Source organism: Syngnathus leptorhynchus, chromosome 9 (genome assembly GCF_054491065.1).
Source record: "Syngnathus leptorhynchus isolate UIUO chromosome 9, UIUO_Slep, whole genome shotgun sequence".
Taxonomy (NCBI): Eukaryota; Metazoa; Chordata; class Actinopteri; order Syngnathiformes; family Syngnathidae; genus Syngnathus; species Syngnathus leptorhynchus.
The window spans coordinates 12,730,278-12,746,750 of record NC_141203.1 but is presented as its reverse complement, the minus strand read 5'-3'; the positions used below and the strand labels follow the sequence as shown (position 1 = coordinate 12,746,750).

Below are 16,473 nucleotides of genomic sequence, written 5' to 3'. Positions count from 1 at the left end.
GTGTTTTATTTTATTTTCAAAGTTTAAGTAGTTAATATTTAACTGTTTTATTTTATGTGTCCTATTTATTTTTATGTTTTTTTCCTAAACATCTGTTTTTTTTATCCCTTTGATTTTAGTTGTCATTTTTTTGAGACTACAATCTAATTTTTTTTTTTTTTTTCCACTCGTTGAAAGGCAGAAATCTTACAAGACCATTTTCTATAGCGTAAAGAAAAGGCCTAATCTTTTTTCTTGATTCTCACCTGAATGTTTACATCTAGTACATGCAGTTGGAAATCATCTTCGTCCGTTTGTTGCCTTGGGGCGTTTCTGTGAAGCCGCCTCGGTTATTATTTATCAGCCTTGTGTCAACAAGAGGTTCTGCCGGCCGGTCTTGAGAAAAAAAAAAAAAAAAAAAACTCCTTCTCCTGGTGAACAAGACGAGGGGCCTTGTAGTCCGGCGGCCATCCAGATGTTTTCCATCACATCTGGGGACGCCTTGTCCTGGGTTACATTCCGTGGCTTGCTGAGCCCTGACTGCAAAGGGTCTCCAGGGAGCGGCCCTTTGGACTGGCCTAAAAATAGCTCGTCCACCATGTTGGGCTGCCCGAAGAACTGGTTCCCACCGTTTGTGGAGGTCTGGGAAAGGAAGGAGGGGGGCCCGGCTGGCCTTCCATCACACGTCTAAGCGGAGTGGGAGCTCACGGGGAGAGTCCTGCTACGATTCAAATATGCAAGACATTTATAAGGGGGACCGTTTCTTGTGGGGGTTCTAGAACAGGTCATGGGTTCAAATGGAACTACCAAAAAGGAGCCTGGGTGGTAGCTAATTTGTTTTAGGTCTTTTTTTGGGGGGGGGGGGGGGGGGGGGGGTCTTTGGCGTCACCTTGTGGAGCTTAAGTGAAATTACTTTTTAAAAAGACTGCAAAGTGAGATTATTGCACTGGGATACTCTGTTAGATTTTTAAACGACGACCTGAATTTGTAAATACCTGTCGGTAACACCATGACCAAGTCGTGATGACGGTAAAATGTCTGAATGGATGAAAACGTCAAGGAACACAGACTGCCTGCCTGCCTGCCTGCCTGCACAGCAGAGGTTTTTGTAACAGTACACTATGACCGCTAGAGGGCGTCCTTTGTTTTAGAAAAAAAGAAACCCGGGATGAATTTTCTACCCCATCGTTTTGTAGCTCTTTTTTTTTTTAAATGCTTTTGAAAAAAATAGACCGTCTTTTCAAACTTGTAGACTTGCTTTTTTAACAAATATAACAATTTATAGATTCAGCCTTAAGATTAAGATCAAGGCCTGGGCCTTGAGACTCTCAAGTTCTACTTCTTACCAAAGGTTTTGAGGTCAGGGTTCTTCCATCTACACCAGTCAATCATGCTTTTTTTTTTTTCTTTGGGATCGCACTTGGTCATGGCATTGTGCATGCGGCTCTGGAGGGAGGGCCATGTTGCCTGCAAGGACGTTGATTAATGGCAGCAAGTGGGTGGCGGAGAGTTTGTGTCCCCACTCGCCCTCGTGTCGTCAGCACACTCAATGGCTTCATCAATTTGTAGCCATTATCACATCAATATAGGCCAGCGTAGAGGAAGGAGGGGAAGTCGGGGTTAAGGGGGTGGTTAAACAAGAAAAAAAAAAAAAAAGACCCTTGCTGCACCATCTGTGGATTGCTGAACATGCTTCAACCAAGCATCTTCAATTGGATTGGTTTATAAAGTGATGTGGGGTAGTTGGAACCTTTTATTATTTTTTTAATCAAAATCTGAACATCTTGTTCGCTGTAATCTTAGCTGATCCGTTTGCAGTTTTAAGGATGGGGGGGGGTCACACTCTAAGATGCCAAAGGGAATTGTCAGCTGTTCAGGAAGAGCCTACTAGAACATCTCAACTTTATTCGGTGTAAATCCACATTTCAATCACGCTTAACGTGAGTTTGGATACAATTGGCTAATTCTGAGCACAGCCAAAATAATTCTAAGAGGGTGTGCAGACTTTTACAAATGTCCTAAAATACGAGCGGCGTCCATTTTTACAAGCAACCTGATATGTGCACCTTTGTGTGTGTGTGTGTGTGTGTGAGATCCCAAGCAGCTGCGATGCCAACAGCGAGCAGCAAATCGTTTCTCACAGCTCATTAGGAGCTTATCTGCCAACATTAGGGCCTTGCAAAGGCAGCGTTTGCAAACGCTCTGAGAACTTAGCCAAAAAGTGATAAGAGTGAGAGCGAGCTAATCATTTGTCACCGGCGACTTGCCAAATCAGCTCCTGCAAAGTCGCGGGGAGAGCCAGACTGCGTGAACAGAAGGCCGGGAGAAAGCCGACCGAAGGAAGGTGGCATTTAAGGGGCTCAATTAGGGCGATTGAAATCCGCCTCCTTCCAGCAGTGGGACAACATATATCAGACGGGGAGGGCCCCTCCTCCAAAGCTCGCCCTCTGTTCTATTGCTATTTACAATATCTGCCAAAAGTGTGCCGCACGATCACACAAGTCCAAATCTCGTCGATATTTTTTCGTGTTTGTGCACCCCGTCGTAATTGAGTCTAAAATCTGATGGGATGGAAGAGATGTTGTTCATGTAGCCGCGGTTAGCGCCGAACCTTCAGGCCGCACGGGGATCGTAAAGAGGTTATTAAGATGAGAGGCGCATCATTTGAGGCGGCCGTGCTTCACCACGTTTGATTAAAGCCAGCAGGCGAGAATTGGTGGGCGTGTCGGCGCGGCGTGCGGCTAATTGGACCGCCCCCGCTGTGACAGGTTGGACAGAACGATGAGGGAGAAATGTAAATAGCAGGAGGGACATCAAGGAGAATAATGAGCTCAAATGATGGAAATGTACAAATGGACACGACCTTGATTCTCGTTCTCTTTGAGACACGGAAAACTAGAAGGTCCAACTCCATGTTTGATAACTTCTGTATGTTTTATATTTTTGGACAGAAATTGGTGCTTTTTCACACCCTCCAAGATATGATCAAAAACCTCTTAGAACATCTCCCTGGAAATACTTGTAAAATGTCCGTCTAAGTTCACATCACAAAATCTGGCATTTGAACAGGGGTGTGTAGACTTTTGATATCCAGCATCCGAGGCCTCACGTTCCGATGTAGGACGAACACGCAAAATAATCAAAATAATCTATATCTGACATTTGAACAGGGGTGTGTAGACTTTTGCTAGCCATCTTCCGAGGCCTCAGGTTCCGGCGTAGGATGAAAATGCAAAGTAATTACGAGATGTTTCTGTCCCAAAGAGCAACAGATGTTGAAGGACTCTCCGTCGGCCCGTTTGGGTGCGCTAAGTAGCCCCGCGTGTGTCCGAGCCCTCCCCTCATTCACGCCACCCCGTTTAGGACTAATTAGCCGGGCGCTCACCCCATCCTCCTCCCGCTAACCTTTGCAGGTCTTACTTATCTCATTGTCCTCCGTCTCATTGTTTCCCGCGCTAAGTAATAATCATCCAAGCTCAGCTCCTCGGCCCGGGCTCCTCCTCCGCCCCTCCCTCCCGGTTGTGGTCATTGTGTGGACGAGAAACACGGTGACAAACGTCATCAATCAAGCGGTGGCGAAGCACGATGAACCTTGCAACCCGTAACACCCACCCGCTACCCGCCCACTGGCTTTTGCTCGTACAGGAAATATTCTGTCGAAAGAAAATCGGAGCCAGACAATAGATGTCACAATGGCAACTCAAAGAAGTTATCGGAACGACACTTTGCATTTTTCTCATCTCTTAATGTCTCTAGGGAGATGAATTAAATTTGTAGCTCACCATTTTGAACAATGGACTTTTATTTTTATTGCATTTGGCCTGGCCGACGTTGACCTCTTTCAATTTGCCTATGACAGGTCACAAACATTTTGGTGGGATTTTCTTATCACAAAAACCTGGCATTTGACCAGGGGTGTGTAGACTTTTGATGCCCACCGTGGGAATCTGCGATGGAAAATATTGAACAGGCTAAATATTTCGGACTATTGGCCCTGAGCATTTTTGGAGTAAATCGAAAAGAAAACTTCACATGAACGGAAAATCACTTTGGTTCATCTTTTAGCAGTATCTGATCATCGATTATCAGCGCGTGTGTAATACGATTCCGCTGGAGTTTATTACGAGGAAATTACTCGTCAGAAAATCGTCATGAGATGATACGGCGATAATGAAACTTGGTGGTGCAAGCACACACACACACACACACACACACACACACACACACACACACACACACACACACACAAACACACGCACCCACGAGAAGTCATCCAGCAGGTGTTGGCGTGTTTGTTCTTTGGAGCGGTTTTGTTTTCTCAGGCTTCTTATCAGTCCGCCATGAACTGCGAGGAAATCACCAGCGGTGAAAAGCCAGCCAGCGCGGCTTTTCAGGGAACCATCGATGGCAGAATTTGACAAAATGTGGTTTTGAAAGGAGTGTAGAAGTCGTGTATACTTGAATGCAACAAGTGGTGGCAAACCTTGCTCTGTTTTTTTTTTTTTTTTAGTCCTAACGTTGGCGCCTCGCTGAGGAGAAAACGAGTTTCCGGCCTTTTATGACGTGTTTGTAATCTGCTTGTTTGCATGTGTAGCCTCCAAGTTTGCTGATAAAAGGTAATGAAGTCAATTGAGGGCCTTCCGCAGACTCTAATTACGGCAAAATGGACACCATAGCAGTAAACGTGTGTTGACCCAAGAGAAACATGGACAGTGCTGTTAGAATAGAACCTTGCATCACCTTTCAAACACTTGCCATTTATTTCAATGATTTTTTGATTGATATATTTTTGTATTTCTTTCTTTATCCATTTACGTTGCATGACGTTTCAAACACTTACCATATATTTCAATGATTTATTTATTGATGTATTTTTGTATTTATTCATTTCTTTATCCATTTCTTTATTGTTTGTTTATTTAGGACTCCGCCAGTCAGTGACCTGAATTATTGCTTGATTCAAACTTGTCAAACTTATCAAACTTACAAATATTGCTCTCTGTAAAACTTTTTTTTTTTTTTCTTTTTCTCCTTCTTCCTTGGTACTTGCACTGAGCGTGTGTGCGCGGGTGCTTTTGTCACCTCTGCTCGGAGCGCCCGAGGGTGCTGGCCAATCACAATGGAGCAGACTTGATAGCTCCTGCTGCCTCTGAGGAGATGGGTGCGCATTTTTGGAGAGGTCCTCAGCAAGGTCAGACATCTCCTCACAGTAGACATTGAGTTGAAAGAGCATTCTTCGACAGGATGACCTCTCACCTGGAGAAATCCAAAAGCTTTCGCATCGAGGCGCTCCTGGCTCACCACGCGGACGGCGATGGCGCGTCCCCGGAGGTGGCCTACAGCGGCAGCCCGCGGTCTCAGACGCCCTCCCCGAACGCCAGCCAGGCCCGGGCGGGGATGACGCCCAACGCCGCTGTCTACAACTTTCCGCAGGCGGGATTCGACGGGGGGTTCCTGGGAAGGTCCGGGTACCCTTTGGCAGCTGTCGGCGTCCAGCCGCCCGCATTGGTATATCCGGGCTTCCCGCAGCTGGTCCAGCCGTACCCGGGTCAATTCAAAGCGGGCAGCGTGCACCCGCTGGAGCCCTGGATCAGAGCCGGGATGATGTTCCCCAGACTCGGAGACTATGGAGGTCAGTGCGTCCGCAATATTAGAATATTCGAACCCCCGCCCGCCTCTCATTTGAGTTTGACTAGATTTATTTGTTTTATTGATGAGATATATGAAATTGCGGTACAGTACATTTAAAAAAATAAGCAGCTGTTGGCTCAAATTCAAAATGCATACAAGACTTTCTACGACTTTAAACATTTTTTTTGCAGAATTATCAGAAAACGGTTTGATTGAATTGAATTATATATTAATATTTTATTGATATCATTTATATTATTGATATGTTGTATGGTATCCATTACAGTAGATTCAGTATTTAATCATCCAATGGAAAAAAAATGGAGTATATTTACAGCCATTGCAAAATACAAATATGATTTACGAGATATTTTAAAAATGATAAATCCACGCCGTGTCTCTCATATAGCAGCACCAGGCCAAGCCGCTTTGTTGGGGAAATGCCGCAAGCCCAGGACAGCGTTTACCAGCCAGCAGCTGTTGGAGCTGGAAAACCAGTTCAAGCTCAACAAGTACCTGTCCCGACCCAAACGTTTTGAGGTGGCCACCTCCCTCATGCTGACAGAGACCCAGGTATTGAAGGAGCATCCCTCATTGGAAAGTGTCACGCTGCTTGCAATCTTCAAAGCTCTTCTGTTGTCCCCAGGTTAAAATTTGGTTCCAGAACAGGCGAATGAAGTGGAAGCGAAGCCGTAAGAGCAAGGAGCAAGCCAATCCGGCGTCCCCACCGAGCGATGGCGAAAGAGCCGACAGTGTGCAACTCCAGGCGGACTCTCCCAGGTCCAGCCTGGAGGATGATGATGAGCTGGAAGGCCAGGAAGAAGACGAGGATGCAAGTGCGCTGCCCGCTTCTCTGGGCTCCCTCTTGAAGCGTGCCGGAGGAGTCACGGAGAACTACGGCTCCTATTTGGAAGAGGAGGAGGGAAGTTCAACAAGAAACAGGGTTTTCCCATAGTTCTGACTTCACTTTTGAGCGCTTGTGTGGGTATCTTGCTCTGGAGAGGACAATGAGCAGATTTCATTTTTCACAAGTCAGTCATTGGTGCTTCCTGGTTTGCTTCACAGGCCAGCCATGCTAAGATATCAAACATGAAGTATTTTGGGAAACCTTAACATATTTACAGAAACCTAAAATATTCATTTGTTTTAAATGGATTTGCATTTCAGGAAAATGTAAAGATACATTTGACACATATTTGATTGAATTCTACTCTTATGTGCTTCTGTTTGTTCTTTAAACTATTCTCAATGAATTTGTCTAAATAATTTAAGAGCCATATAGTTTAATATATTTTGACCTCGACTTTGCAACCATGCTTTTTATGTTTTCCTGTATGCCATTGTTTCAGAAATAAAGTTCATTTGAAGAACAAGAAACGAAGAATTCTATGGCATGCACGCACATTAATGCCAAGAAAACAACTTGTTGTTATTGTTTTGCGAATAGAAGCTGCGCTATTTTGTCCTTCTTGAGTTTCCGTAGTTTCTATGGCAACCGACAACGAGTTGTCAAGGACTCACCGTGGACTACAAATTCCTCTAGATAAAAGTTTCTATATATGTACATTATATTCAACACAAATGGAATAAGTTGTTGCTGTCGGAAACTTTTCATACTTGCAGGTAAGCGCGTGTCTGTGTCACTTAAACATATTACAGGTTTAACCTGTTTTTTTTTTAAAATTATGTTAGAATCCGCACAGTAAAATTTAAGTTTCGATGACTTGACTATTAGTTAATGCAAGGCAACGTCCGCTAAGTTAAGGACACAGATGTACAAGAAATAAAACATTTTGCGTGTAAAGATCAGAGCTAGCGTAAATGCTTCACTGGCTACTTAGCTAGCACTTCGGACGCCATTTTTTCTTGCCCCACCTTTCCTAATTGATCTGTTGGCGTTTTTCTCAAATATTTGCTTATTACGTTATTTTCAACGCTGGCGTGTTGTCGAGTTTACCGTGCCATCTTGCCTCAAAACATGCCGTTCATTTCTAAAAAGAATCGATCGTTGTTTTGCTTGCAACAGTTTTTACTGTTGTTGTTTACAATCACGTCACGCAAAGCGTGAATTTAACGAGGCCGATGACGCACATTATTCGGATTATTATGAAAATATCAACTATAACCTCTCATTTTAGTTGTCTGCAGTCATGTTGGCTGAGTCTGAGGGTCCAAAGACAAATGGGTCAGAAGGACTGTGGACGTCCTCCATCATTATCAGCAATACCAAAGTAAGCATGAGCCTTTCTTCATGCAGGGCTTCTCATTTGAATCCAATCTTTTTCCTGCCCTGGCAGCAAGCAGGGACTCAGCACAAGCGCCAGCGGCGAGTGCCCGTTCAGAGAAGCTGCTTCCTGGGCCTGGAAACCAAGCCCGAGCTGCTTTGGGAGGACTGGGATCAGGGCAGAGAATACACCAAGTCGCTAACGTTAAAGAACATTAGCCTCAAGCTTCAGAAACTTCACTTGAGGTCAGCCGCCGCTTTCTGAAGTAACAATTGAACCTATCCACAAGAGTATTATTTTTTTTTGGTTCCCTCTCAGACCTCCATTGACCAAATTCTTCAGCATCTCCAGTTCCTGCAACATCGCTGTGAGCCCAGGGACGTCTCTGACCATACTGATCACTTTTAAACCTGCAGAAAAGGTCATATATTGTGTAAGAGTGACAATCACAATGCGGCTCCCCCCGTGAAACGTCTTGTGTGTGTCTGTCAGTGTAAGTACGAAGACAGCCTTGAGTTTGAGGGCAAAGACGGTAGCTTCGAAGTGTCGCTTCGGGCCGTGGTCCCGTATCCGGCTTTGGAAGTGCCCCGAGCTGTTCTCCTTCCACTCTGTGCGGTGCATCAGTCCGTCACTGCTACTTTTCTGCTGAAGAACCTCAGGTGATGTCACGGTCTCTGAGGTCGACTTGAAAAATGGGATTCTGACTTGTGTGGAAATTGTGTCACCCAGCAAGCTCCGCACGTACTTCAGCTGGGAGTGTCCCGAACCATTTCAAGTGAGTCCCGAGGAAGGCGTGCTGAAGGCCAGCCAGGAGATTTCGCTCCTGGTCCTGTTCCAGCCGCAGGAGGCGCTGTTGTACAACAAACACGCCTTTTGTCGTTTTGGGGAGGAAGGAGATAAAACCGAGTGCTGCGCCACGCTGCGACTTCAGGGAGTGGGTACTGACAGCGCTCGAGTGTGCCAAGGGCTGAGCTGATTCGGAATGATTCACCCATCGCCTCGTGTCTGCTCTTGTCCAAAGCCAAGTACCCGTGTCTTCAGTTGAGAGGCCCGAGTTCCAGAGCCGATCAACAATACGGCGGTCCCGTGCTTAACTTTGGCTCTGTCCCCGTCGGGCAAAGTTTGCAGAAATGTTTTGACATCTGGAATCCCTCGCACGTGAGTAAGGACCGAATTGTGATTCCATGCTCATTTTTGACATTTTCAAAAAATGATGTCATTTTCAGGTGACTGCTTCTTTTTCCCTCACCCGCCTTTCGGGAGGGGTGCCCCTGTTGGGGTCCGACTTTGTCTGTGATGTCACCAGCGGTCGAGTGGCCCCGGGCACAAGCGTGACGGCCAAAGTCGCCTTTGCGCCGACTGTCGCCGGTTCTGTCTCTGTTGACTATTTGACTGCGGAATGCAAAGGGGCTCTCAACCAAACGGTGCTCAAGCTCATCGGGCACTGCGCAGGTACGATGACGCACAAATGGAACCAAATGCTCCAAGTTGTGATCTGCCTGCATTTTTTTTTTTTGGGTCACCAGGTCCCAAGTTGTCTTTTTCTTCACCGGTGGTTGACTTTGGCTGCGTCCAAGCGGGAGCCGCCGCGTCGCAGACGACGGAGCTGATCAATTCTTCGTGCGTCCAGGCGACCTTCCAGTGGGACCTGGACTTGGCCGGGCACAGCGTGTTCAGCATCCAACCGCAGTGCGGCACCTTAAACCCCAAGAGCCGTGCGGCGCTGACGGTCACCTACCTGCCCACCGTGCCTTTTGCCCATCGCAGAAGCGTGCCCTGTTTCATACTGCACGGAGTAAGGAGCACATTTGATTTGGATTTCCACAGATTGCAACAACCCCATTTTTGTTTTGTGTTTTTTTTAAATAGGAGCCGTTGTTCCTGGACCTGATTGGTACGTGTCACTCAGATCTCCAGAAACCGGCCGTACTTAAACCGGAACATTTAGCGAGCGGTCCAGATGATCGGTCGGACGTCATTAGCACCCTACTGCCGAGCAACAGCACGCAGTTGGATCCGCAAGCATTCTGCTTATCTGGGACCGAGGTGACGCGCCGAGCCAAAATCACGTCGGGATCGTTTCATTACGCCTTTCGCTCAGCTGGCCATTTTCATTTTCCAGAACTCAAGCCGCCTATCCAATATCTCGACGGCGCGGTCGATGACTCCCAGGGAAGACGGTGACGAAACGAGTTTGCTGTCTTCGTCGTCACCGTCCACACGCGTGTCGGTGGCGCCCAGCGAGCTGCTGTTTAATCAGGTCACCTCCTCCGTGCCCGTGTCGACGTCCTTGACCCTTTCTCAGGGCGTGGCCGTCACCAATAACTCCACTTCCAAAGTCACGTAAGATTCCCTCCGTCTTTCAAACTGGATTTGATTCCATTCTAAACGGACAAAATGGATTTGTTTGCCTTCCAGCCTGGTGTGGACCAACGCCCGCGACTCTCCGTTTTCAATCTCTCCGTGGACGTGTGACCTATCCCCGCTCAAGTCCACCTCGTTCAGAGTGACTTACAACCCGAAGGAACGCAACGCGCTGCACGCAGCTCAACTCGAGTGCTTCGCTTTCCAGGTATAGAAGAACTTCTCGAAATGTTTTGTTGAACTTTCCTCCAGCAGTGTCTCATTATTTGGTTAATTGCGACTAACTAGCTAGCTAGCGGGGGGCAGATGAGTCCACCCTCTTGCGTCATCGTCCGAGTCATCGGACACTCCTTTGAGCGTGGCAAAGAGCACTTCTACCCACAATGCTCTCTCGAGCCAAGTACAGTGGTAAGCGTGACACTCCGGGGGGGGGTGTAGACTTTTTACATCTCCTGTACTTACCATTGTGGTCTGCCTGGTTTGTCGCAGATGTTCGTGGGCCTTAACGTTCGAACCTATAAGACATTGCTCCTGCGCAATTGCGGCGAGCATCCGCTCACCTTCTGCCGGAGCCTCAACGAAAGCGTGGACCCCGTGACGGAAGCGTCGGTGTCCATCGTGCCGAGGTGCGGCTTGCTCCTGCCCGGGGCTCACCAAATCCTCACCGTCATCACCACTCCTAAGGAAGACTCGCCCGCCGAGGGAGTCAAGCTGCGCCTGCAGCTCAATTCCAGCAAATGCACAAAGGTATCGCGCAGATGTCGATATTTGCCGACAAAGCTTTTTTTTTTGGACGCATTTATGTCGCGCTTTAGGAAATTACGGTTATCAGTATACTGGAGAACATCAGCATGTCGCTCGGGGGAAGCGGCATCATATATTTCCAAGATACGTCGGTGGGCTCGCCCAGCAAGCAGACGCACCTCATCAGAAACCTCTGCCGGATTCCTCTGGGGTCAGTTTCTTTGCCTTCCCGTCTCACCTTCCTCGCTCTCGCTACTTGAAAATCTTCTCGTCACAGCTTCCGATGGAACATCCGCTACTCGGACCAGCATCTCATCTCCGTTCAACCGGACGCCGGCGAACTGCAAGTCAACGAGAGCGTGGTAAGAGACGCGGTCGCAGATGAAATCGTCAGATGTTTTTGTTCACCGCTCTATTTTGACGTTACAGCAGCAGAAATGGTCTTTTAATCCAAAGGAAGAGAAAACGTATGTCCTTCAACCCGCGCTAAGCTTCTGGCCACTGGAAAACCCCGGCTATAAAAACTGCATCGTCACCCTCAAAGTCATGGGCAAAGGCGCCAAAGGTTCCATCCAGGTGAGGCCGAGCGTTCAAAGCGAGCGCAAATGTCCGTTTGTTTGATTTCCGCTTTCTCAGGCGCTGACGGAAATCTTTGAGATGGGAGAGACGCTGGTGGGACGTGCTCAGTCGCTTGACATTCCCCTGGTGAACAACAGCACCTGCTCCATCTCCTTCCGAATTTGCGTCGAGCAGACGCTGCAAGACGAGCAACTTGATCAGGACTTTCAACCTGCCGCGACCGGTAAATTGCGATCGCTCCCACAACGGCGCAGCGAGGCACGTGAATGCATCCCCAGTTGGGTTTGATCTTTTCCAGCATTGCAACTGGACTGCACGGGGGGAACCGTGGCCTCGCACTCCACCTTTATGCTGCGAGCCACATTTCGGCCCGATCGCCAAGCCCACTACCGCTGGACCATCAGCTACCAGACACTGAGCTGCAGCGGTACGTCCAGAAACCACCCAAAAAAAACAGAAACAAAAAACCACACACGTTGCTCCCGTCTCATTTCATGTCTCTCGTCCAAGGTGTGCTGCTGTCCCCTCCGCAAGAGGTGTGCGAGGTGCGCGCCAACGGCGTGTTCCCCATCGCCCAGGTGAGCGACGTGGGCAGCGGCGGCGTGGCGGCGTATCTCAACAAATCCTACGTGTGGAAGCTGCTCTCGGTGGACAACCTCAACGCCCAGCTGCTCTCCATGCCCTCCCCCGTGGAGCACACCTACAGGAACCCCAGACGGCACAGGTGAAGCGCACCGCCAAGTCGGCCCGTCTTCCCGCCAAGTGTCAATTTGCCGGCTTGTGTCGTCAGTATGCGCACGTACCCGTCCATCCTGATCAAAGCCATGCTGGATTTCAACTTTGGCGCGGCGCCGCTGAATTCCGAGCCGTCGACTTTCGCCATGGTGTTTCACAACCCCGGTAGCATCCCAGTAGAGTGGTAAGTTGCAAAAGACTCGGAACGGCGGTCGGGTTCTGAAAATACGACCGGCGCGTGCGAGGGATGGCGTACCCGTTGACCCATTTGCTTCCTCTTTTGAAATCTAGGACCTTTTTGTTCCCAGACGACCAACAGGTGGACTTCAAGCACTGGAGCCGGGGCCAGGAGTTAGGTCGCAATGAGCTCGAGCTGATGCAGGCACGGCACGGCACAAATCTTCTGACCCGCGTGACGACGTCAACGGATTTGCACGACCGACGGTGTTTCATGTCAACGTCTATTTACAGATCGGGGAACTTTTCAGCGTTTCGCCCCTTTCGGCCACTCTGCTGTCCGGAGAGCAGAAATCAGTCCAGTTCAGCTACAGGTCGGTTTGGGTAGGGGAGGGGCTCTGCAATTTGGGACGGACCCATTCCAATGATTTTGCTTTGACAGCAACGTCGTTGCCGGGACGCATCAGCTACCGGTCATATTGAAAATCTCACACGGCCGAGAGATCTTGGTAAGAAATGCCTTCGCTCGCCCCTTTTTTTCCGTCTCGCTGCGGCTTGCGAGTTTTGAACGCTTTTGTTCCCGACAGCTGAACCTGCAAGGCGTGACGGTGGAGCAAGAGAGACCATATCTGTACTTTTTATCCCGCCATCACGTTTTCACTCCCATCATGATGGGGGGGTTGACGCCTCCGTTGCAGGTGGGAGAGAGACGTGAAATGCGGCTCGCTACCAAACGAGACCGACGCGCGTTTGTCCCGGCAGACGTACGAGCTTTACAACGGCGGCGACGTTCCCGTCCATTACGAAGTGGACGGCGACGTGCTGTCGCAGCTGCAAGAGAGCAACTTCAATCAGCCGCTGCTGACTTGCCTCAACCCGGCGGGAGTCGTCCTTCCCGGGAAGACGGCCAAGCTGGAATTCATTTTCTCTCCGCTGGAGGCCAAGATGCACAGCGTACGCCGCCGGGCGCCGACACCGAGACTCGGTGCGCTTTCAATCATTTTGTTCGCCGCCGCCGCCAGATGGACGTTCCCATTCACATCCGACACGGCGAAACGGCCGCCGTGAGGTTCGAGGGCCTCGGCTTCCACGCTCACGAGGACGTGTGGCCGAGCGGTGAGAGCACAGCCGCGGCCCGAGTGCGCAGGATCCCCCTCCCCGGGCAGGTGAGGATGAAGACAATTCATTTATTTGACATTCTCCACGCTGGCTCTTATTGAAAACCACAGCGTGTGCGCGCCGCAGCGTGCGTTCCTTTCTGCAGACAATATCGCTCTGGGGGAGCTCCCGGTGTCCTCGCAATCTTCCAGAATCTTCTTCCTCACAAACGTGTCCTCTGAAGAAATCTTCTTTAAATGGTGCTTGACTCAGGTGGGCGGGCTGCAGAAAGAAGCAATTGTTTTGAAGGAGCCAGGTGTCTTACCGGTTGCTTGCTTGGTTCTGTTGTTGTCTTTGGGCATCATAAGGTGATCCGGATCCAGCCTAAACAAGGCCTGCTGCGTCCGGGAGAGTGCATCATTTGTGTGCTGACCTTCATGGCCACCGACTTCCCGACCATTCATTATCTGGACATCATCTGTCAGGTTAGGATTCTTCTCAACATATTCAAGTAGATGATGATGGTTATCCAATTGTATTTGATTGTTATGATGACTTAAGTTCTGTTTCTTCTCCCGTGCCTTCCAGCTGACCGAGCAGGCGTCGCTGGTGCAATATTCGGACTCGCTGCAGCTTTGGGAGCAGGAACGAGAGCAGCGGCAACACGAGTTCACCATCACCGAGCGGGACCTGGCGGAAAGCCGGAAAGTTCCGAGCGACAAGGTCTCGCCGCAGACGCAGCTGGGCAAATACAAGGTGAGCGATGGAGCCCGGCGACATTTCCTTTCCCCCGAAAAGGGCGCCTGTTGAAGATCCGTGTGTCTTTTTCCTCCAGACGCTTCCGCCAATTTGTAGCCGGGTAGCGCGAGCGGAGCAGCGGGCTCAGGCCGAAGCCGACAAAGCGGCCAAACGCCCGACGCTGCCTCAGCCTTCCTTGCTGCATCTGGAGGTGACGGCGCGCACCTACCGCTGGCAGGAATACCTCCGATACTTCCCCGAGCGATTTAATAATCGCTTCAGGTAAGCAGTCCAACCTACAAAGTGTCTTTTTCTTTTCCGCAACATGATGTCGGCGGCGGCTTCTGCCGACAGGTGTTTCCAAACCATCAAGCCTCTGAGGCCTAAACTATTGTGCAACACACTACTTCAAGAAGGGCGCCCGTTGCAGAAGCTGGGCCCCGAGCGACACTTCCTCGAGCACATTCTCACTTCTCTCATCAGGTAACGTTGTAGGTCAAAGAAGAAAAAAATGTACTCAAAGAAACTATTTGAAATCAAACCGTTATAAAATATTCAAATCAAATTCTAGTCTAGTGTATTGGACTTAAAAGATAAATACAATCAGAGTACGGTAAAAAAAAACAAGTCACCGTAACATTTCATTCAGTGTTTCATTTTTCTACCACTAGAGGGAGCCCACGTATCAGTTTGGTCAGGAGCTGACAAGTTGCGTTTCATTCTCCATAGGAGCATACTGGATAACGAGGCCTTTTCCCAGTCTCTGCTCACTTTGGCATCCAAGCCGCTTTTCTACAAGCCCAAAGTCATCTTCTCCGCTCCGTCGTCAATCCCGCAACCCTTGATCGGGTTGGAGGAGACGAATCCCGAAGTGCACTTTTGCGCCGACGGCCCGGCAACGGCGGGAGGCTCCGGCGCCAAGCTGAGAACGGGGCTGCGCGCTGAGCGCATACCGGTGGACGTCTTCAACGATATCTTACTCAACACCCTCCAGAATGTGATGATGGAGGCCGTCAGAGGAGAGCTGGACCTCATCGAGCAGCGGTCTTCGCCAAACGTCTCTATCAGGTAAAGACACGGAGCGAGTGTAGAAAACAAATCAGACAGAAGGACAAATGGTTCAACCAAGACCCCTTTCCTTCCTTTTAGATCCAGGAGGCACGCCAGTGGCAAAGTCAAGAAGGACGACAAGGAGACAAGCCCAAAGACAGCAACGCCGGCTGATAAAAGCTCGTCGTCAACAGAGCATCACACGGACACCAGTTAAATCATTTGCCGTCTGACTTTGTTCATCTAACCTTTGGTGGACATGACTCTTTACTGCGGTTCTGCTCAGTAGGCCTAACCTCCCACGGGGTAAGCATGTCAGTAAGAACAAGTAAGTTCATCTCAACTCTTTTTGCAACGTCTATCACATTATTCAGGCAAAGAGTGTTTTCAAACGGGAAAGCAACAACATGCACATTTCAGGATCTGATCACTGTTAACGGCCGCGTTTTTAGATTTTCATCCACGTGTTTGGGGTTATGGAGGGCAATGCGGATGTGCTGCCACCTAGTGGTCACTTTGGAGAACCTCAGTCCTATTGACCACACAGGGCAGTAGTTGTGTCGTCGCTTTACGATGGTTTTTCATCATTGACTCGTTTTCGCCCAGTTAGTTACTCTTCATCATTTGATTGTGTTATATTAAAATGTATTTGTCATATAAAAAGTAAAAGGCTTGACTACGAGTAAGGTCGCTGCACCGTCATAACCGCACAAACAGAAAACTCAGATGACATTTTATACCTGTTAGTATTATGACACCCTTTAAAATATTTTATCCAAGTACTCATTCATAATGTGGCAAAATATAAATTGAACCTTATAACCCTGCATGTGAAATTGAATGGGAATGACCAGGACAGGTCTCAATTTGACATGTTCATTTCAATCCACTAGATGGCGTTCAATGCAAACAATTTTGGGATTACCTTGTCATGTCAAGTACAGTATTTTATTCCGGTTACCTTGGCCCATTCCCCTTGCATTACTAAAACTTTCCTAACTTTGTGGATACTTTCTATTTATTCTGTTTCTTTCTGTTGTGCAAAGGTGGCAGTTTTTTTTTTCCATAAATGAAAAGCAAGGAAGAATCATATTACAGTCATTCGATGGAAAAAAAAAAATCTCAAGTACAGGACAGATTTTGTCTTTTGGAG

The 16,473-nt window shown here is 48.6% G+C and overlaps 2 protein-coding genes across 3 annotated transcripts; both read left to right on the top strand.

Annotated features, from left to right (window-relative positions):
- Positions 1–5,223: 5,223 nt before the first annotated feature.
- Positions 5,224–6,650, top strand: LOC147051338 (motor neuron and pancreas homeobox protein 1-like). Its single transcript, XM_085921089.1, has 3 exons — positions 5,224–5,611; positions 6,020–6,183; positions 6,257–6,650. Exons 1-3 carry the CDS (start codon positions 5,224–5,226, stop codon positions 6,563–6,565), a joined length of 861 nt encoding a protein of 286 aa, XP_085777215.1. The 3' UTR covers positions 6,566–6,650.
- Positions 6,651–7,110: 460 nt separating this feature from the next.
- Positions 7,111–16,465, top strand: cfap65 (cilia and flagella associated protein 65). 2 transcript variants are annotated; one of them, XM_085921088.1, is made up of 34 exons: positions 7,111–7,233; positions 7,749–7,841; positions 7,908–8,080; positions 8,154–8,256; positions 8,328–8,494; positions 8,565–8,773; positions 8,857–8,993; positions 9,062–9,287; positions 9,362–9,630; positions 9,705–9,881; positions 9,958–10,178; positions 10,254–10,407; positions 10,488–10,607; positions 10,689–10,946; positions 11,015–11,154; positions 11,221–11,305; positions 11,373–11,519; positions 11,580–11,745; positions 11,821–11,949; positions 12,033–12,246; positions 12,313–12,441; positions 12,549–12,639; positions 12,729–12,808; positions 12,877–12,943; positions 13,022–13,132; positions 13,197–13,388; positions 13,457–13,600; positions 13,680–13,805; positions 13,901–14,017; positions 14,121–14,288; positions 14,368–14,552; positions 14,625–14,753; positions 15,000–15,338; positions 15,420–16,465. In XM_085921088.1, the coding sequence occupies exons 2-34, from the start codon at positions 7,761–7,763 to the stop codon at positions 15,535–15,537; spliced, it is 5,172 nt and encodes a 1,723-aa protein (XP_085777214.1). In that variant the 5' UTR covers positions 7,111–7,233; positions 7,749–7,760; the 3' UTR covers positions 15,538–16,465. The 2 variants fall into 2 exon arrangements, with proteins under 2 accessions (XP_085777214.1, XP_085777213.1); XM_085921087.1 differs by having other exon boundaries at positions 13,022–13,600.
- Positions 16,466–16,473: the final 8 nt, after the last annotated feature.